Below are 20,607 nucleotides of genomic sequence, written 5' to 3'. Positions count from 1 at the left end.
CGTATCTGTGTGGTTTTTATCCAGGCGCTCCAGCTTCCTCCCACAGTCACAAAGACATGCAGTCAGTGGTTAACTGTGATTGTAATAGGTGTGAATGTGAGTGTGAGTGGTTGTCTGTCTCTGAGCGTTAGCCATGTAACAGACTAGTGACCTCTCCAGGGTGTAGCCTGCCCCTGAACTGGATAAAGGAAAGTAAATGGATATAGACATATGTACAATATAAGGCCAGAAGCGTTTGAAGTAACTGCTGCGCACAAACATAGTAACAGGCCCAGTCAGAGGTCTGATCATTGTGCTGCCCAACACATTTTAAGGCATTGTAAAGGGAACTCAAATTACTGACCCAGGTATGGCAGGCATCCTGTTCACTTGGGGGTAAGAGTTTAAATAAGACGTAGCCAGCTGCTGTCCCCAGGAGCCTGGGCAGCATTTGGAAGAGCTTCTGCTGACAGTTGTACACCAAAGACTGGATTATCACAACAAGCCCCCCCACCACGAGCGACAAAAGGTAGGACTTCACAGAATTGACATGTTATCGCTGCGGTTTCAATTCAGCATAAGCTAATTCAAAAGCTGGGGCTTACTTCACTTCGGCTGTGAAAAGAAAGATTATCACGGACACCGGGGGAGAAACACAGGCCATGTGTGCTTAAAAAAAGAACCGGCACACAGCGGAAAGCTGACATTTAGCACAAAACGGATACAAAAGAGTTTGAATCTTTTACAGATCTGGTGCATGTGCTATTTATTTCTAAGCGATCAGATTTAGATGCAGTGCATTGACCTGTTGAATGGAGCACACTGTGATTTTCCTCCTGGAGTGGCCTAATGAATCATATGTTTTTTACTCAGTCGGAGGAACAGCGCTGCAACCTTCACAACTGCTGCAATAATAAATAGCTGATTTAGTTAACATGCAGCTCACTTTCCCCTGCATATTATACAGCATTACTCTGTGGCCCTCGGTAAAGCGCTTATACTGTACCTATGTGGGCTGCTGAGGGGCAGGACCAGCACTGGGACACATGATGGGAAAGCAATAATCACTGGAAGGACAACATGAACATACCTTTGTTGTCATCTCTTCACTGCCTCCGTTTTGTGCACCTTTGCAATCTTTCTAAATCTCTCTTTTCTCATTTTTTATTTTTTGGTCACTTGTGTTTCTTTTTTGTGGCTCCACAATTACGCGAGCTACCACGTGCCAGCTCTGTTCACTATCATTCAGTCTCGCTCGCGCTCACGAGATTGAAGCGAGGCAGCTGGATGAAACATGAACTAAGGACACACCCGTGAAAACATGAGGGGACGCTGGCTGATCGTATCGGCCTCTGGCTCAGGATGTTCATTAAAATGATAACAGGAAAGTGTGAACAATACGTTCCTGCTGCTGTAAGCATTTCCACACCAGCACTCGGTGCTGGAAAATCTCTTCAAGCACGCAAAAACTGTCACCCTGCAGAGCTTTGTGGGGTTGGACAGTATGCAGACCAAGTAGACTTTAAAAAAAAAAAAGCAGAGACATGAAGAAATTCGTGTTTTTCGAAACTGTCGACAGGCTCTTTGAGCCTCTAACACTATTTCACTGCAGTTTGAGACATTTCACATAAATAGCACATTTCCAGACATCTCTAGAAATATATTTGAGTTAACATCACTTTTAAATAAACCTCATCAGCTGCATTTTTGGTTAGCCTCACTTACCAGCGAGAACAGTCGAGGCCCATTCCTCACAGGCTGTTGTGCTGCCAGTGTAAATCAAACCTGCACTGAGCACAAGGCTCAGCTGCCAACACGTTTACAGCTTTCAAAGCCTTTAAAATGTTTTGCTTGACAGTTAAGTAGACACATGGAGTTAGGGGGTCTCTCTCTGAAATTGTGTGTGCGGGTGTCCACGTTTAGCTGAAATCAATACAGTTATGCACCGAGCTTGAGGCTCTCGAGGGGCAACGGCAGGGTGTGTGTGTGTGGGGGGCTGGTTAAAAGTAATAAGACACAGCGTAAAATTTGTGTGAGTGACTCCCTTTGTTGTGGGGATGCATGCAAATTCGTGTGGAGTGTTTGGAGAGAAGCGCATTTTGTTGATAACATTAATGGTTTCCTTCAGATGTCTTGTGTCACACTGGAGCTGTCTCTCAGCTACATTTCCCCTAAGCAGCTGGGAATGTGATACAATAAGGAAATTACTCATCTAAGAGGAACTTGCTGGCTTGTTTTCTAACTATTCTGGTCCCAGCATTCTGGCAGGGTTGTTATCCCCTCACAAACAAAAAAGAAAAAAAAAGAAAGAAAAGAAAGAGGCCGTGTTCATTCTGCTTCCATTTTGAGCCTTGAATGAAGCTAATGTTTTCTTTGGAGGGCTGTTGGGGCGTAAATAGAAGCTTTTTCTAAATAAATTCCAGCCTGCGGAGGAACTGATTTTTGATTTTCAAATAAAAGCAGTGACAATATGGGAAATTCACCCCAAGTTACAGCGTGCACATGCAGTCTTAATAGTGTTTTAAGAACTTAAAGATGACCAATTACTCCTAATGTCTCAGGTGCTTATTCAATTACATGAAAGCTAATGATATTAAAGAAGCTGTACGTACAGCGGCACTGAATGCTGCATGTTTTCTTGCAGTGGTAGGACCTGTGGAGGAGGCCCATGCAAGGTGTTGCTCTTGTGTCTCAATAGGTGCAAATGACTTTGTGTTGACAGTGTTCAGAAAACAGCAGGTAGGTTTTTTCTTTTTTTCTTTTCACGTGTGCCACGTCAGCATTAACGCCTTTCATCAGTGGCAGTCCGTCATCTTGTAGAATTCTTTGTGTTCAAAATGAGATGTTTACCTGGCGGGGCGTGCCATATCAAGTGCAGCATAATGAGGAACTGTTGTTCGAGGGCTATTTGAAGTAGTGTTTACTTTATCCGGAACGTAGTGCGTTTTGACAGCCAATATGCACCAGAGGTAAAGCGTGATTTGCGATTCTCACGTCTTACAAATCTCCCTTGGAACCACCGACTCGGGATTTGTGCTCTGTTTAGGACAGCGGTTCTTAACCTGGGTTCGATTGAACCCTAGGGGTTCGGTGAGTCGGTCTCAGGGGTTCGGCAGAGCCTCCACCGTGACATGCACGGCTCATTTTGTGCACCAATAAAAAACAAATCTATGTCTTGAATTTGAAAAAAATCATATTTTATTTTTCACTAAAGAGGGGTTCAGTGAATGCGCATATGAAACTGGTGGGGTTCGGTACCTCCAACAAGGTTAAGAACCACTGGTTTAGGATCTTAAAAATAAAACCGGCTGCACTCTTTCACAGGTCTTTCCAGCAGCCTTTCCATTCTGCTTCATCAGACACAGGCGGACGTGCATCACCATCATTGTCGTCGCCAGGAAAGATGTTCTTTGTGGCAGGGGCCAGAAATACAGCAGGATCGGGAAGAGGAAATGAAAGGAGGTAACAGATTCTCATCATTTCAGGCTTGAAAAAGTATGAAATGTCAAGAGGACTTCGATTGCCAAAAGTATTTCAGCTACAGCTTTAAAAAAAAAAAATTAACTCCTTCTAATTTTCCATCATCAGGACAATTTACCAGAAATTTCGAGAGGTAGATATATTGGACAAGAAGAAGACGGTGACCGCTCTGAAGCCCGGAGAAGATCGGGCCATTCTTCTGGGACTTGGGATGATCCTCTCTTCAGTCATGATGTACTTTGTCCTGGGTATCACCATATTGCGGTCCTATGCAGACAGGTACAGGCCTGCTAGTGTTTGGAGGAGGCGGCTCTGATATTTCTTTCAGAAACATGTTTTATTCATCAGATGTGCTTGTTGGCAAACTGTTTCTTTGCTCGTTCAAGCGGGTAAAATGCAAAAATGAATACTTTATGAAACCAGATCTCCAGGAGCAGATTACACTTTCCAAACTGAGCTCGTTTCATGGCATAACATCCCGAATGCTGTCTTTCTTTCCTCTTCTTCTTTTTTGTTGTCGTAATAAATTGGATCTTCCTTTAAATGTCAACACAGCGTGTGGACGGAGGAGGGTGTGTGTATTGTTCTCAACTCCACGGTCACAGCAGACATGAACTGTTCCTACAGCTGTGGGTCAGACTGCTGGAGGATATCCAGATACCCTTGCCTGCAGGTCTATGTGAGCGTCAATAACACAGGTCGTGTCAGCCGTTTATCTCACAATGAAGAGACCCGTGATGCCAGCTCTGAAGTGAGTACGGTGCCAGAGAGAAAATACTGGGAATTACTGAACTGTTTCAAATGTTGACAATGGCTGTCAGATGTTGGCCCGGCGATAGATGCCCAATTCAGAAATGTCAGATAGCGTGTTGTGAAATAAAACAAAAGTAGCTCTGAGTGCCAAAAAACAAAAAAGTATGACTGGCTGATTGCCCTCTGGATGACCTCTGTGTCCCTCACTCCTGTCCTTGCAGTGTTTCTATGTGCCCAGGTGTCAGAAGGACAGCACAGCCATGCACGCCATGATTTTGAACATTTCTGAGCGACTGAAGGCGAACCAGCAGGTCCCGTGTTACTACGACCCCAGCGAGCAGCAGGAGATGACTCTCTTGATTCGCCTGTACGATCACAGCGCCGTCTTCCACTCGCTGCTCTGGCCGTCTTGCACGCTCGCAGGAGGGGCCCTAATCATCATGATGGTGAAGCTAACGCAGTACCTCTCCAGACTGTGTGAAGAGATAGGGAAGCTCAAGACATGAAAAAATCAAAATAAACCAAGAAATTGATGGTTTGTGAGGGACGCACGACATAAAGGAATTGCTGGGAACCAAATGAATGTTTTGTTACATCTCGCAAACCGTTCTCTTCAGCTGAGACATTCAGAGCAGCTGATTTTCACCTCAGAGCAAGTGTATAAATGTGAATGAACTGTCAGCTGTATAAAGATCTGAGCGCGGTTGGGAAGATGTTAAAGCATGGTAAAAATGTCTGAGAGTGCTTGTTTACAAGTGTTACATACCCGACGAAAACGAATCAATATTTGAACCGATGGAGAAAAACATCGCTGTCTGAGCAGAAGTGTCTGTGGCTGATGATGTCGAACAATGTGACAATGATAGGAAAGCATTTTGATAAACATGTGCCGCTTCTTCTTTTGTTCATCAGTTGTCCAGTTTCTTCAGATTTTTTAAGGCTACACTCCACAGCATGCCATGATAAGTGAAGTTTTCAGCTAATAGCTTTTTTGTTGGTTGTATTGTTTTATGCCTGTCAAACTGTGTTTGGCAACTAAAGAAATGGGAGCAAATTGTGTGTTTTTGTGACAGACTACTAGTAACAACATGGCAGCGCTGCCAGGTTGTCTGTTCTGTGGTGAATGATTCATAGATGTTATGTGGCTTAACAAACAAATAGAACATTGTTTTGAAAATGTTCATGTACAAGGACTGGACTGAAAATGAGTGAAAAATCAGAGACATCATGACACAGCGTACATGTGCGCTGACTCAGCCTACCAGACTAAATAAATTGATTTTGTATTCCAGGATCACAATTTTTATTGATTACATCTCTATAATAATTTTCTATTTGAAATTACATCTTACATTGTGGTAGTTCGCTGGCTGTGTCTGGCTTGTAACTGTAACAAATGATCAATCCCTCAGCATTTACAAGGTAGAAAACAAATACAGATGCACCTCTGCTAAATGTTCACAGCTTTTTTATAATGAAAGAGAACCTGATTTTTAAAACCTGCATCACAAACACAGGCGGCTGCCTGACTGCATATCCATATGCTTGAATATGGCTTCTTCAATTATCAATTTTTCAAAGTTTTAAGCTGCTCACACTCTAATCACTCAGTAATCTTGACCATTTAATCTATTCCTTTGCTTATTGAATATAGACTGTTTGTTTTACAGATACTCGAGAAATGTGTGGAAATATAATGCCCTGAGTGTACATATATAATTAAATAAAATAGTGCTGCAATCGTATTTTGTAGGCTTGTTCACTTCACGTTTCTATAAAGGGTTTGGACTCTGCATGTGCAATCTGATAGCTTTTCTTTGGAGACATTTCATTTCAAGAAAACAGCGAGCAGGCAGTTTCCCGTCAATTCCCCAGTCTTATCTCATGACAAACTCCTCCACCAGCTCGGTCAGTGTGGGAAGGCGGTCCGAGACGATGAGCCTGTTAGCATCCCTCGAACAGGCTAGCTGTGTGGAGCTAGCGTGTTACCAAGCAGTGCAGTATATTTTCGGGACGGCACGATGACGAACAACAAGAAGTGTTATAGACTTACTCCACTACAGAATATTGACAACCTCGGTGGGAGCTAGGGACGTGTTTCCTTCTGAAAAGCGGCACTGTCCCGACCACCCCGTGTCACTCTTCGGATGGACTAAAGTAGCGCGGCTGCTTGGGAGTTCTGGAGCGGATGGGATTTACTCAGCTAGCCGCGGCTAATGATTGAGCAGTCCGACTAGCTTTACGGCTAACCGGTTGCCGTTAGCTGACACAGGTAAACCTAACATGTTAATTTTGTTGTTGTTTTGTTTTTTTGCAGTGTGTTTGGTTTTGCTGTTGATCGATAAAGCTATCCAGTTACTCACACAACACTGTTCACTCTTACCCTTTAATTACATTAGGGCCAGCGTGAAAATAGCGTGTGCATGAGGAGAGGTCTTACTGTATATGACATTGATCTTCTTGGTGAACTTGGCTAGCGTGGCTAGCTAGCTCGTCAAAGAAACATTATCTAAAGTTAAACCACCAGACAGCAGTACACATCCAACCAGTCAATGTGTATGTCAAGTTCAAGGCTTAGCTGTGTTAGCCGTGATAAACCAATATACGGGGAAATTTGCTAGCTAACAAGTTTGTTTACATGATTCTCAAAGACCTTTTGAGTCCACAGCCCTGCATCAGTTCATTTCTGTCCACTTTAACTTGAGCTAATTCAACACCAGCTGACACATGTGGTCGATTTTGCGCATCTGATGAGTTGACAATTTTTGTTATCATTGGATCAGTTTGTAACGTCAAGTTGTTGGCATATGTTGTGCTGCCGCTCTTGTGCTAACCGAGCCAAAGAAACATCTGTTATATAAGTAGCACACAAATACTAAAGAGTGACACTACAGGTATTCTACAATTATTTTTGTTCGCAATTCTTCTAAAATTCTTCATAATCAGTTAAAGTTTGATGTTTCCAACTCCCTTGGATATAGTTACATTTTTGTATATCCTGTCACTGAGAAGCAGCTGCCATAACTGTAGTGAAATATTTACCACAGGCGTAATTCTGCTCCTTTCTGTTTCTCAGTTGGTCGAAATTGCTCATCTGGTAATTACTGGGCTCAGAATAGAGAGGATCTGCTGGCGAAGCCATGGCTCCCAGACCATCATCGGGAGAACTATGGGGGATGCACTTGATGCCCCCCAGCATTCTAGTGGACTGCCTTCTGCCAAATGGCATGATTCTCACGTTGGAGTGCCTCCGGGAGGCCACACTTACTACAGTCAAGCATGAGCTTTTCAAAGAGGCCAGGAAGTACCCTCTCTACCATCTGCTGCAGGAGGAGAGCTCCTACATCTTTGTTAGTGTCACCCAGGAAGCAGAGCGGGAGGAGTTTTATGATGAGACCAGGAGGTTATGTGATCTTAGGCTTTTCCAGGCCTTCCTCAAGGTTATTGAGCCAGTAGGCAACAGAGAAGAGAAGATTCTCAACAGAGAGATAGGTACAGTTCCTGAGTTACTATGCAGTTAAAAACAGCCCGTATTTATTTGGTTATACTGTGTGTTATATACACTGTATTGTGTTGTCGTTGGCTCTCCTTTTTAATACATAATAACAAAACGCAATTGCTTTTTTTCCCTTTCAGGTTTTGCTATTGGTATGCCTATATGTGAGTTTGATTTGGTGAAAGACCCTGAGGTGCAGGACTTCAGAAGGAACATTTTAAACGTTTGCAAAGAAGCTGTGGACCTCAGAGACAGCAACGGACCCCACAGCAGAGCATTGTACGTCTACCCTCCCAATGTTGAATCCTCAGCAGAGCTTCCCAGGCACATCTATAGCAAGCTAGACAAAGGTGAGGCATTTTACTCCGAGGTGGGCAGCACCCCTCACTGTGCTGGAACTGTTTTGCCAATGCTTTTGCCCTCCGTTTCCCTCAGGTCAAATCATTGTGGTCATTTGGGTCATTGTTTCGCCCACCAATGACAAACAGAAGTACACCCTGAAGATCAATCATGATTATGTACCAGAGCAAGTGATTGCAGAAGCCATTCGGAAGAAGACGCGCAGCATGCTGCTCTCCCAGGAGCAGTTAAAGATGTGTGTGCAGGAGTATCAGGGAAAGTACATCCTCAAAGTCTGCGGCTGTGATGAGTACTTACTGGAGAAATACCCTCTGAGTCAGTACAAGGTAATCTAATTAAATCTTAGCTTAGCTGCAGCTGATTCTATTGTACTTAGAGGGGGAGAGACAGATCCACCTCACATCAAATTATCATCCAACACAAATGTGTTCGACACTTAGGGCATGAAATTAAATTTCTGAGGAAATGTTCGGCCAGTCAAGTGTGCACGTTCGAGAAAAGCCCCACACACATCACACAAGTACAAAGTGCTGAGTGCGTCAGTTATTGCTGAGCTGCAATTATAAATTCTTGGAATTTACATTTTGATAGGCCCAGATGTGTACGAATGGCTTCAAAATGTCAAAATGACACGAGCGGCGTCAAAATGTCACAATCGCATCTACTTCAAAATGTCACTTTTATCTGTCCTCAACAGTATGTGCGCAGCTGTATCATGCTGGGAAGAATGCCTAACCTGATGCTAATGTCAAAAGACAGCCTGTATTCCCAACTGCCCATGGATTTCTTCACCATGCCGTCATATGCAAGGCGAATATCCACAGCAACACCCTACATGAATGGGGAAACAGCCACCAAGAATCTGTGGACTATCAACGGAACGCTAAGGATTAAGATACTGTGCGCCACTTATGTCAATGTCAACATCAGAGACATTGACAAGGTACAACTGCAGTACATTGTTGTCATCTTGTTTTTCTTTAAAGCTCATCTGGCTTGTTTCTCATTTGAGTAAAATTTATTCTGACTGTAATATTCCATCTCAGTAGCTTGGAGATTATTAAAAGATGTTGCACTGCGTCTAGCCGTCTCTCTCAGTCAGAAATGTGCTGAAAGAAATCGTTATCGCTTAGATTACTTTATAAATCTTTTGATTTGTTGCTGATCTAGATCTATGTCAGGACTGGGATATACCATGGTGGAGAGCAGCTGTGCGACAATGTCAACACGCTACGTGTGCCGTGCTCAAACCCCAGGTTGTGCATAATCAAAGTGTTTTGTACTCTATGATTTTACTGAGCTTTGTGGCACTAATGTGACTGATTCATATCTGTGGTTATGTTCCTGTTTGTGGCAGGTGGAACGAGTGGCTGACTTACGACATGTACATTCCAGAAGTCCCCCGAGCTGCCCGACTCTGCCTCTCCATTTGCTCTGTCAAAGGACGGAAGGGAGCTAAAGAGGTTAGCACTGAAATGTCAGCATTTTATATTAAAATCTTCAAGGTATTGTCGTAAAATTCGCATATTTTCTTTTTAAAAAATCCCGAAATTGAATCAGTCACGGCACAGTAAGTGAAGTTGGCCCTTATAATGGTCCAGTAGCCAAAGATGGTTGTTGACAGTAAGGCATTGTTAGAAATTAATCTTTCATCAACTGCTTCTGGGACCTGTGTTCGCCAGTCAGCCAACTGGAATGCAACTACAACTCATGCCCCGATCTACTCGACACGGGCACTTGTTAAAAAACACAAACCGAATTGATGGAAGTAAAATGTGCCAAAAAAAATGTTTGGGATGCCAACCAAGAAAAAAATGTAGCTGATCTTTTAAAATGACATGCTCTTTAACTATGATCGTGTCTGTGCCAAGGAGGGTGTAGCAGAGAAAGAAACAGCGTCGATGTTGCGTTGGTGTGTCATAGCCTGTGATTCAGTAGGCATTGTCAATCACGCAACCTCATGCATCGAACTCGACTGGTTTATTCTATCCGTGTCTCATCGTGTGACTTACAAGGGTTGAAAAACAGCCTCAAAAATGGTCTTTGCTCCTCTTGAATCAAACCTTTAATATGGAGAGTGAATAACAGCCTAATATAAACCAATCAGTGCCTCAGATGTTATCGAAACTGTTCTCAAAATTATTCTCTGCACCTCCACTGAATTTGGTGCAACAGAAATGAAGCACATTAATCTTAGCTATTGTGTTTTTCTTGTACCATCTCATTAGCCACAGAGTGGTTGTTTTGTTTTGTTTGCCCTCTCCGGGGTGAAAGAGGCCACGATTTAACACCTTGTTGATTTTGGCCAACAAGTGTGTTTTAATATTACAGCAAGCACTCGTGGAGAAATTATTCTGTCAGAAATGTATCAAAAGCACAAGTGGTGTATCTGCCCGACAGCCAAACAAACTAGCATGGTTTTAATTAAGAAGTCAATCAGTAATTGGCCCTTTTCCCAGCAGACCAGCAGCAGATGCGATTAAGTTTCATGGTGCGTGTGGTTTAAATGGATTTCCATACAGGAGCAGGGCAGGAGTTGGAGCTGTGCAGTCTGCCTGCTGCAGCTATTTTTTCTCTTCTTGCGGTTTTTTGTTTAAAAACCATGTTTCTATTAACAGTTATGATCAGCCAAACCAATGATGCACATGTACTTTGGACATTTCATTATCGTCTTACCTGTTCTTACTTTATTATCACCAACTTCCCTGTTTGTTTTTATTCCACTGCACCTGTCTGCTCCGTATCCACCAGATGTTGCCTTGCTGATGATTTTCACATGGATCCTTTTTACTCGTTTCCTGTAGGAACACTGTCCCCTCGCCTGGGGCAACATTAACCTGTTTGACTACACCCACACACTAGTAGCAGGGAAGATGGCTCTCAACCTGTGGCCTGTCCCACATGGCCTGGAAGACCTGCTCAACCCTATCGGTGTCACGGGCTCCAACCCTAACAAGGCAAGTGGCAAAACTTTCTTTGTTGTTTGCACTTCCAGTGTTTCTCTGTTCTGTATATACAAACATGTTGATAATAGTAGCATTGTATCTTTAATTTGCATAAACCTGAATGAATCAGGATGCAGTTTATAAACACTTGAGTTTTTGCCAGCATCTGAAGCTTTTCACATACACGCATTATGCATAATAATAACTTTTAAGCCTCGTGACCCAGTTATAGCAAAGCTGGCGACACCTTGTACAGTTTCAGTAATGCAGCAGCTGCTGCTTAAGCTGCTCGATTTAAGCAACCTAGCTCCTTATCCCAATTAATTAATTACTCATTGACACGGGCGCCTTAATTTGATTACAATAAACACCTTGAATGACCTTTTCCCCTCTACCGTTTTCTAAACATACAGGAAACCCCATGTCTGGAGCTGGAGTTTGACCATTACAGCTCCCCTGTCAAGTTTCCTGATATGTCTACCATTGAGGATCATGCAAACTGGAACATATCCAGAGAGCTTGGCTTTAATTACTGCCACACTGGTTTGGTAAGAGTAAACACGTGTTTGTTGGTTTCTGTTTTGCTTTGCTGGTCAGATACATGAACACATTATCTGACGTGATTTTCATTGAAGAGCTGCCACATCATAGTTCATGTGCACTCTACACAGAAAGTATGGGGGCCTATAAGGTTTATCTTTCTGTTAAATATATACACAGTTATATAATAAGGTCATTTTCTTCGCCTCTTGGCTCTGTGATGTGATTGAGAGTGGATATCCCTAATAATGTCATCTCAGGGACTCAATCAGGTGCAGCCAATCAGAAGAAAGGTTTTCCTTAAAGGGAGAGGAGCTGAAACGGATCGTTTTAGACAAAGGATGAACCAATGGGCCTCACCAAGGCTCAGTACAAGATAGACTTAGACTATTTTGAACTGTGAATCATGCAGTCACTATAGCAAATGTGGAGCTGGAAATGAGAATAATCATCCCGCTGTTATATGACAAGTGGCTCTAGAACCGACTCTGACCTCCTTGGTTTGTTTTGCTAAACTGTGTTATTTTGGTGTCATAGAGTAACAGACTGGCACGGGACAACCCCCTGACTGACGGCGACAATGAGCAGCTACGGCAAGTGTGTAACAGAGACCCGCTTTCTGAAATCACTGAGCAGGAGAAGGACTTCCTGTGGAGACACAGGTAATGATGTGTGCTGGTATGCTTTTATAAAGGGCTTTTGAGCTAGTACCCACTCGGGGCGATTCGTCTTTACTCTGCTTCAGTCTTTTTCCATTACAATTGAATAGCACCTAATGTGCCGACATCATTTGTATGCAACACAATAATGGAGGATGTAGAGGAGAGGGTACACCTGAAGCTCAGTGTATGGCTTTTTCTCAGACTGGGGTAGCACGATTTTGTTTTTTGTGTAGCCGTTGCCGGCTCTCACGACGCCACTGTCCAGTCTAATCAGTGGCATGCAGCCTGTTGATGTCACGTTTTCAGATTGACTCAGTTCGCTTGGATCCCTGGAAGAGTAGGCAATACAATACACCACCAGTACCACCTAATGGAAAACTCTAATGACAAAATGAGCAGTAGGACGAGTAGGTACTAGTGGAAGAGTTGGCCCCTGGTTATCAAAGCTGCTAGATTTGTACACAGAAGTCTTTAATGCTGATGGTGGAAAAAGTTATAACTTATTTGTTTTGTCACCAATTTTATTTTAGACATGACTGCATCAATATGCCAGAGATCCTTCCCAAGATCCTCCTGGCTGTGAAGTGGAACTCCAGAGATGAGGTTGCACAGGTGAGTGCGGGGTTTCTACAGCTCATACACCTTGATATCACTTTTTAACAGTGATTGAATATGCTTACTCAAGTTCTCGACCTGTTTTTGCACATGAGCCACAGCATGACTTTTCTAGACCCAGCAGGGCTTGATGCGAGAACCTAAATGTCATACTCAGATGGATTGAACTCGAGCAGTCTTCACCCTGCCAGCTCCCTAGTACAAAGTCTGTGTGATGTCAGATTGAGCCAGTGTGAGAATAGAGCAGGCAGGCTGGAGATTTCACGGGGAGTGAGTGAGTGTAATGTGTCCTGCCTCCTTCAGCAGCTACCTAGGGAACACTACACACCTAAATCTATAGGAGAACTTTGCAGTGGTGAGAATACAACTCTGACACAGAGAATCTGTTGTCTGCAACATGTATGAAGGGGCAACTTCTCATAGTCCTTATACAGCTGTGTATTACAGGGTTGTTCAAAATCTGTGTTCTGTATTTAGCTGCCTTTTCTCATTTCAGATGTATTGCCTTCTAAAGGACTGGCCTGCTATCAAACCAGAACAAGCCATGGAGTTGTTGGATTGCAACTTCCCCGATCCTATGGTCAGAGAGTTTGCTGTGAAGTGCCTTGAGAAATACCTAACTGATGACAAACTCTCCCAGTATCTCATTCAGCTGGTTCAGGTGTGTTTAGATCAAACTAAGCCGCGGGAGCCATTTTCATTCTGCCATGTTTTGCTGATGAGTCACATGTTTTGCTTGATGGACTGAAGGTATTTTCAATATATTCTCTGTGGCCGTGTCTTAGGTTCTGAAGTACGAGCAGTACCTTGATAACCCACTCGCACGGTTCCTGCTGAAAAAGGCGTTAACCAATCAGAGGATAGGACATTTCTTCTTCTGGCATTTAAAGTGAGTTTATTTAAAAGGATTTTCTTTCAGGAAGTTGGAACTGTTTGTAAGCGAAAGGTTAAAGTCTTGTTTGAGTGTTTGGCCTCGGGTACGGATGAATTTAAAAAACATACTTTGAAGATGCCTCACATTGGTTTATGTTTTAGGATTTCCAGGGAGGCAGAGTGTATTTTCTTTGGGACAGAACCTCTTAAACTTTTTTTCTTTCCTTGTTTTTATGCGTGAAGGTCAGAGATGCACAACAAGACAGTGAGCCAGCGGTTTGGTCTGCTTCTGGAGTCCTACTGCCGGGCCTGTGGCATGTATCTGAAGCACTTGAGCAGACAGGTGGAGGCCATGGAGAAGCTCATCAATCTCACTGACCTCCTCAAACAGGAGAAAAAAGATGAGGCTCAGAAGGTAATCTGACAGCTGGCAGCTGTTTTGAATGTGATCCACTGAATCGTTTGGTTTAATCTTGACAACATCTGGACCGGCCTGGCCGCAGGGACACCACATTAGAGTGCAGTGATAGAATTTGGAGCTTTGCTTTTTCTCTCTTTTTTTTTCCCTCTTAATTGCTTGTAGTAAAATATTCAGCCACACTGGCATAAGATATTTCATCTTTTTAAAAAGCTTTTTGTAATCACTCATTCAGTGTATTTTTTGTTATCATTATTATTATTATTATTATTTTGCTTTTGGGTCTTTATGACATCAGTGAGAGTGAAAAACCTCAATCATCTCAGAAACATAGATAACAGAAGCCCCACCCACCTGCTGTTCCAATTTTCTGTTTGTGAGGGGTAGCCAATCAGAAGAAGGGATGCTGGACTTAATCAGCAACCTCCTCGTTTAAGACAGAGGATGACCCGAGGGACTCCACAAAGGCTCAGCATGAAATAAACAAGGATTATTTTAAACTGTGACTCATGCAGAGCAAACCCAGAAGAGTCAAATGAAAATATTTCATTGAAATGAGAACAATGGGTCTCTTATCCTTATAGTACTAGTTCCAGTTAAATATGGAACTTAAGGTTAGCAGTCGTTAGTAGTTAGTGAACTTAATATGTAGCTACAGGCTATAAAAATGTTTTGCTACTAGTTGCTATGCCAGTCACAGGGGTTAGCTTGGATGGCTTGGTCATGTATTAAACCAGTATGAAATGCCCAGTGCCCATCCAATCTAAATCTACCTGGTGCTTCTTAGATGGTTCAGCATGGCCACCAGAGGGTGTATGTCATTGCCTGAAAGCCCTCAGTGAAGGAGCATTACCTCATTGTGAGAGATTTTGCTGAAGAGAAGCAGCAGAAAGTTGACTGTGATTGCTGCATATGAACTTAGGCCAGCCCGTTTATCCAGTTGCTCAGCACCTGAGGAAACTAACTGTCACATTTGTTTAATCCCCTCTAAGGTTCAAATGAAGTTTCTGGTGGAGCAGATGAAAAGACCTGACTACATGGATGCACTGCAAAGCTTCACCTCTCCGCTGAATCCGGCACATCAGCTGGGAAACCTCCGGTACTTCAGCACTCTTATCTAACGCAGTCCGCTCAAATGGTTGGCATTTGATTTTTATTCCCCCTGCAGGTGATGCTTTCGCCCTCTCCTCTCCGAGGCTTGAAGTATTACCAGATGTGATAAGAGCTGAACAGTTTGGTTCATATCAAGCACATTAGGACCATTATGAACTGAATGCTTGTAGAGCTCTGTTGCTGTGATGAACACAACCACAATTACAGAGGGCTTTCCTCCTTTCCTTTTATATACATGTATGTGTATTTTTCCTGCTAAAACATATCCATGTCTTTACTTTAGCCTGGAGGAATGCAGGATGATGTCGTCAGCAAAGAGACCTCTGTGGCTTAACTGGGAAAACCCAGATATGATGTCGGAGCTGCTCTTTCAGAACAATGAAATCATCTTCAAAAATGGAGATGGTGAGTTGTGCCTCTACCTCCGCCTGTCTGTCCTCTCCTCAGCGCTGACACTCTCAGCACACACACACACACAGACCTGCCGAGCATGCGCACAGTTCAGCCTGCGCTGCGTCGTTTCATGCTACATAAATACAACTATAACTGCGCTCTTAACGCAGAACTCAGAAGGAGCAGTGCTCGTATTTGACCCCCGCTTCACGGCAGCAGGTTGTGCTTTTTTGCTGCAGCGTCTGTGACCAACATGACTTTGAAAGCTCTGCTCCATAATGCATCATGGAGTTGATCAAAGCAGCTCAGCAGCTCATATTCACCTCACCGTTATCCACCTCCTTGTCTCTCTTTGCCTCTGCAGATCTGAGGCAGGACATGCTGACGCTACAGATCATTAGGATAATGGAGAACATCTGGCAGAACCAAGGCCTTGATCTCAGGTAGGCTCCTCACTTCGTCATGACAGCAGGGATGCAGGTATCCATTAACAGGCACCGGACCTTTCATGTTCTGCGAGCCATACTTGAATGCAGATTAGCAGGCAGACCCTGCCAGCCACCTCACGTCATTTAATATAAAGTCCATCAGTGCTGTCTTGATATATATATATATTTTTTTTCTTTATCGCCTTGCCTCTCATGTTTTCTACGCTTCCTCTTCCAGGATGCTGCCCTATGGCTGTTTGTCTATCGGCGACTGCGTGGGTTTGATCGAGGTGGTGAGGAACTCTCACACCATCATGCAGATCCAGTGCAAAGGAGGCCTAAAGGGGGCGCTGCAGTTCAACAGCCACACTCTACATCAGTGGCTCAAGGATAAGAACAAGGGAGAGATGTGAGCTCAGTAGAGATGTTAATTAATGTTAATTATTAATGCCAAGCCTTTTTTTTCTATTTCTACTTCCTTTGTGACGACATCTGCATAAATTTCCTAGACTGCCTCAAATGATTTTGCCTTTTTTTTTTTTTTTTTTTTTTTTTTTTTTTTTGCCGTCTCAGGTACGACCAGGCCATCGATCTGTTCACACGGTCGTGCGCAGGCTACTGTGTAGCTACATTTATCCTGGGCATAGGAGATAGGCACAACAGCAACATCATGGTTAAAGATGATGGGCAGGTAATGATTACAGCCGCTTCTCTTTCTGAGTTAAACTTCATCTCTATACTTTAGATTTTTTGGTTTATCCTTTATAATTTAATGTGTCATATTTTCTGTGTTCTCAGCTGTTCCACATAGATTTTGGTCACTTCCTTGACCACAAAAAGAAGAAGTTTGGGTACAAGAGGGAGCGCGTCCCCTTTGTGCTCACACAGGACTTTTTGATTGTTATTAGCAAAGGAACGCAAGAGTGCACCAAAACGAGGGAGTTTGAAAGGTAATGCTTCACCCACAGCGACGCTGAAAGGGTGGATGAGGTGCTTTTTGAGTCCTCTTTTTAAACTTTTTTGTTACAACAAATGACTCAGCACAGCAACTAGTCTGTGTAAAAATAAAAATCTGAAGGTGTTAGGAGAGAAACGGAAGAAGTAAATAAATATAAATCAAATGGTAGGCACCACAGGCTTGTAGCAAAGACAAAAGATCAGACAGTCAAGCCGTGACAGATGTGGCCGCTAGTGATCTTATTGTAAACACACACCAAAGGTTTTCTGTCACTGATGAGATCTGAGAGCAACAAAGTGACTGAAGAGTTTGTGAAACAAAGATCCGGAGCCCAGATTCTCATAAACTGTTTCCTGGCGGAATGACGCAAGCTGCTCAAATGTTCCATAGAAATTCTGGATCAGGTTTGTCATTTATCCAAGACATGGAAATGTTTTTCCTTGCAGCGTATGCAAGGATGTAGTCTAATGAAGCTGATGTCCGCAATATTATTCCAAATTGGATGTCCCGAAAGAGATAAAGGGTCCATGTTCAAAGACTCTCCCAGTATCTTTTGCACCTCCTGCAAAAATGTCTAGGGAATGAATTTTTGGACACAGCCAATCACAGTGTGAATAGGTTCTAATTGAGGTCTTGCACTTCAAATGTAAGAAAGTCGATGATTCTTCTGTTGTCTTTGACTGCACACAGTGCCAGATTTAAAATAGCAGCAGTCTCTGGTGGGTAACTGGGGTGGGTAACAGAACTTGACCCTGCTCGTTTTGCTTCCCTCTTCAGATTCCAGGAGATGTGCTACAAAGCGTACCTGGCAATCCGGCAGCACGCCAACCTCTTCATCAACCTCTTCTCCATGATGCTGGGCTCGGGAATGCCTGAGCTGCAGTCGTTCGACGACATCGCTTACATCAGGAAGACCCTGGCCCTGGACAAGTCGGAGCAGGAGGCCCTGGACTACTTCATGAAGCAGATGAACGACGCTCACCACGGCGGCTGGACTACCAAGATGGACTGGATCTTCCACACGATTCGCCAGCATGCCATGAACTGAGGAAAGAATGGTGGCAGCAGCAGGACACGAAGAACCACAAGAACAATAAAAAATAAGCAAGTTGTTTCCCCTAACACACTAAGGCCTGGTGAATATTTCTGCCAGTGCTTGACTCTGAAACTTTGCCTGCCAGCGAGACTCAAAACGAGCACGCTCAGAAGAAATGCCTAAATGCTCCTTTTCCTTACAGACGTCTGAAATTTCTCTCCCTGCATTATGAACTTAAGAAGGTGGAGTTAAATTTCACCTGTTGTCTTCATAGGAGCTAAGCTAGCGTGGACCTGGACAGCATTGGCCTTTATGTGAACCAAGTATAGACAGGTTACATTTTATCTTTTTATTTTCAAAGCTTCTACAACCATCAACATTAAGAGAGGAACTTCATGAAGTGATACACGATGAGCACAGCTAGCTTTTTATAAAGAGAGATTGAAACCGAATTATTTCAACTACCTATTTTTGAACTGATGAAGGCGGGGCCAGGTGAAGATGGGGCTGTTGTTGCAGCGGGCAGCTCACCTGCCAGGTACTCTCAGAATTTTCCAATAAGATTATATAAACACTGAACAAACCTCAAAGTTTTTTGGGAAAACCTCAACTAAGCATTTAACACTATTTGAAGAAATTGCAATGATGACCTATTTGTAACCTACCCGTGTACAAATCATGTCCCGTCATATAAGTGACTTTTTGTACAGCAGTATATCCATATACTTGTATGCATTTGGTGCACATATTCCTTTTTGAATCTATTCTCTACTGAGCCAAAGTACTACATGCATAACTCCACTAGTCAGCAGTCTTATTGTTAAAAACAAACAAACCCCCCCCCCAAATAATCACTACTATTCCAAGTCTTGTGTGTACTCTTAGCACTGATGTCTGCAGTATTTGTTTTTTTTCTTGTCTGTCAGTATTAGTTTGTGTCACATGTAGAGGCACAAACGTGTCATCTATTCAGTGCACATGGACCCGAGAAAACCTTTCTGATGACCAGCTGGTTAGGGTTCGTCTTTCTTTTTCTTTTCTTTTTTGGATGCCCCAAAATATGAATTTGGCCAAAAGCGTTTTTTGTTTTTTTCCCCCCTTTTTGTTTGTTTTTGTATTGCGCTAGTTTGTTTCAGGAAAACAAAGTTTTTGCTCAATACGTTAGTTAGAAAAAACATTTTTTAAGGTCATCCTCATCACAGAGTCTCGGAACATTTAGCCAGCACCAGATTCATGTTGGACGACACTGACAGGTCGATAAACGTCAGGCTCGATAACTCGATATCAGCAGATCCCTGTTTTTTCCTGTTTGGTGGTTTTATTGTCGTTTAGCTAACACGGGTGGGGAAACAAAGGATGTGCGGTGTTCATTTCGTGTGCTGTGCAGTTACTCTATGCAAGTCATAATACTATAACATGTACTGTATACTGATGTCGGGCACAGAGGGAAGCGCATCTTCCCCCTGGCGTGCTTGCACAGAGAACCGTCGGTGGACTTTGTATAGAAAGTGCATGGAAGAAGGAAAAAACCCAAAAAAACTCACTTAAGTTGCCGTGTAACAGTATCGTCTACTTCCCAGCAGAAAGAGCTGTGCAAAACACCTCTGCACCCTGCCTTTTACTTGTCCTTGAGAAACTTTGGAGCTTCGGTCTAAGCCATGTGTTTAAAAAATAAAACAAAAAACAAAACTTTTTTGCTCTCAATCACAGAGAGCAAAGAAAGAAAAGTATCCGAAGTTATATTTTTGAAACCTTCCAAGTGTCTTCTTCCATACCTGTGATTGTTGCCCTGTGCGTGGAAGCGTGGCCGGCGTTATCGCTGCACAGACTCTCGTACGCGTCCATAAGTGTTGTAGCTTTACTAAAGTGATGCCTAACAGGGCGGTTTCCTGGAAACGTTAAGTCTGTTAAAGTAAGCGAAGTTTGAGCGAGGACTTAAAACTGCTCAGGAAACTGTCGACTGACATGCACGCGCTTCTGTACGGGATACAGAGCAGTGGGCCGGACCCGAACTGACAGAACTAACCCTCACATATACTTTATAGAAGCCCTATCTAAACCACGCTCTCTCCCTTTGTACTTGTTTTGTTTCTCACACTGCATTATGCATGACTATCTACTTTTTTTTTTTTCTTCGACCTGATGTTGTCTACTTGAATTTCATGTATAGAAATGACCTTGTTACTTGTTTAAGGTACAACAAAGTCACAGTGAAGTTAACAGATACTGATACGTGTGCAAATGCTTTCCTTGAATAACTACAGAGGTAATATATTTTTGTATTTTTTAAATGTAAGCAATCTCATGAGTAACGGCTAACCAGGAAAAACGCAAAAAAAAAAGTTAAAAAAAAAAAGGAGGAGTCACGTGTAACATTCACCATCCTCACGCAAAATCCAGCAAACAGCCTCTTGTCATCGAAAAGGATGTGACTGAAGGACAAGGACTTGGTGCTGCAGTTGGAGTACCATTCTCACATCAAGTGGAGGGAATTTTTGCCCCAAGTGGAAGTCTCTAAGCACAACGCGTACAAAGAAACTACCCTGCATGTTTTAAAA

At 43.1% G+C, this 20,607-nt stretch overlaps 2 protein-coding genes across 4 annotated transcripts; both read left to right on the top strand.

Moving 5' to 3' along the window:
- The first annotated feature begins 359 nt into the window (after positions 1-359).
- Positions 360-5,937, top strand: kcnmb2a (potassium large conductance calcium-activated channel, subfamily M, beta member 2a). 2 transcript variants are annotated; one of them, XM_080907713.1, is made up of 5 exons: positions 360-508; positions 3,304-3,441; positions 3,568-3,738; positions 4,087-4,210; positions 4,434-5,937. In XM_080907713.1, exons 2-5 carry the CDS (start codon positions 3,383-3,385, stop codon positions 4,716-4,718), a joined length of 639 nt encoding a protein of 212 aa, XP_080763839.1. In that variant the 5' UTR covers positions 360-508; positions 3,304-3,382; the 3' UTR covers positions 4,719-5,937. The 2 variants fall into 2 exon arrangements, with proteins under 2 accessions (XP_080763839.1, XP_080763838.1); XM_080907712.1 differs by having other exon boundaries at positions 4,015-4,210; positions 4,434-5,932.
- Positions 5,938-6,135: 198 nt separating this feature from the next.
- On the top strand, positions 6,136-19,605 carry LOC308412971 (phosphatidylinositol 4,5-bisphosphate 3-kinase catalytic subunit alpha isoform). 2 transcript variants are annotated; one of them, XM_080907703.1, is made up of 21 exons: positions 6,136-6,484; positions 7,289-7,704; positions 7,849-8,058; positions 8,144-8,394; positions 8,766-9,011; positions 9,239-9,324; positions 9,426-9,531; positions 10,873-11,025; positions 11,427-11,561; positions 12,091-12,215; positions 12,746-12,827; positions 13,327-13,491; positions 13,616-13,719; positions 13,947-14,118; positions 15,114-15,220; positions 15,518-15,639; positions 15,992-16,070; positions 16,294-16,464; positions 16,629-16,746; positions 16,854-17,005; positions 17,791-19,605. In XM_080907703.1, the coding sequence occupies exons 2-21, from the start codon at positions 7,353-7,355 to the stop codon at positions 18,059-18,061; spliced, it is 3,207 nt and encodes a 1,068-aa protein (XP_080763829.1). In that variant the 5' UTR covers positions 6,136-6,484; positions 7,289-7,352; the 3' UTR covers positions 18,062-19,605. The 2 variants fall into 2 exon arrangements, with proteins under 2 accessions (XP_080763829.1, XP_080763830.1); XM_080907704.1 differs by lacking the exon at positions 7,289-7,704 and having other exon boundaries at positions 6,137-6,484.
- Positions 19,606-20,607: the final 1,002 nt, after the last annotated feature.

The sequence above is a fragment of the Rhamphochromis sp. 'chilingali' genome (assembly GCF_963969265.1).
Source record: "Rhamphochromis sp. 'chilingali' genome assembly, chromosome: 16".
In the NCBI taxonomy this organism is placed as follows: domain Eukaryota; kingdom Metazoa; phylum Chordata; class Actinopteri; order Cichliformes; family Cichlidae; genus Rhamphochromis; species Rhamphochromis sp. 'chilingali'.
The sequence above is the reverse complement of the archived record's forward strand: the minus strand, read 5'-3'. Positions and strand labels throughout refer to the sequence as shown.

Excerpts from the sequence above, each read along its gene's own strand:
- kcnmb2a (XM_080907712.1), top strand. The coding sequence starts at position 3,383 with ATGTTCTTTGTGGCAGGGGCCAGAAATACAGCAGGATCGGGAAGAGGA. Across the intron at positions 3,739-4,014 it reads TTGCGGTCCTATGCAGACAG|CGTGTGGACGGAGGAGGGTG; the intron begins GTACAGGCCTGC and ends ATGTCAACACAG. Across the intron at positions 4,211-4,433 it reads CCCGTGATGCCAGCTCTGAA|TGTTTCTATGTGCCCAGGTG; the intron begins GTGAGTACGGTG and ends CTGTCCTTGCAG.
- LOC308412971 (XM_080907703.1), top strand. The coding sequence starts at position 7,353 with ATGGCTCCCAGACCATCATCGGGAGAACTATGGGGGATGCACTTGATG. Across the intron at positions 7,705-7,848 it reads GATTCTCAACAGAGAGATAG|GTTTTGCTATTGGTATGCCT; the intron begins GTACAGTTCCTG and ends TTTCCCTTTCAG. Across the intron at positions 13,492-13,615 it reads ATCTCATTCAGCTGGTTCAG|GTTCTGAAGTACGAGCAGTA; the intron begins GTGTGTTTAGAT and ends GCCGTGTCTTAG.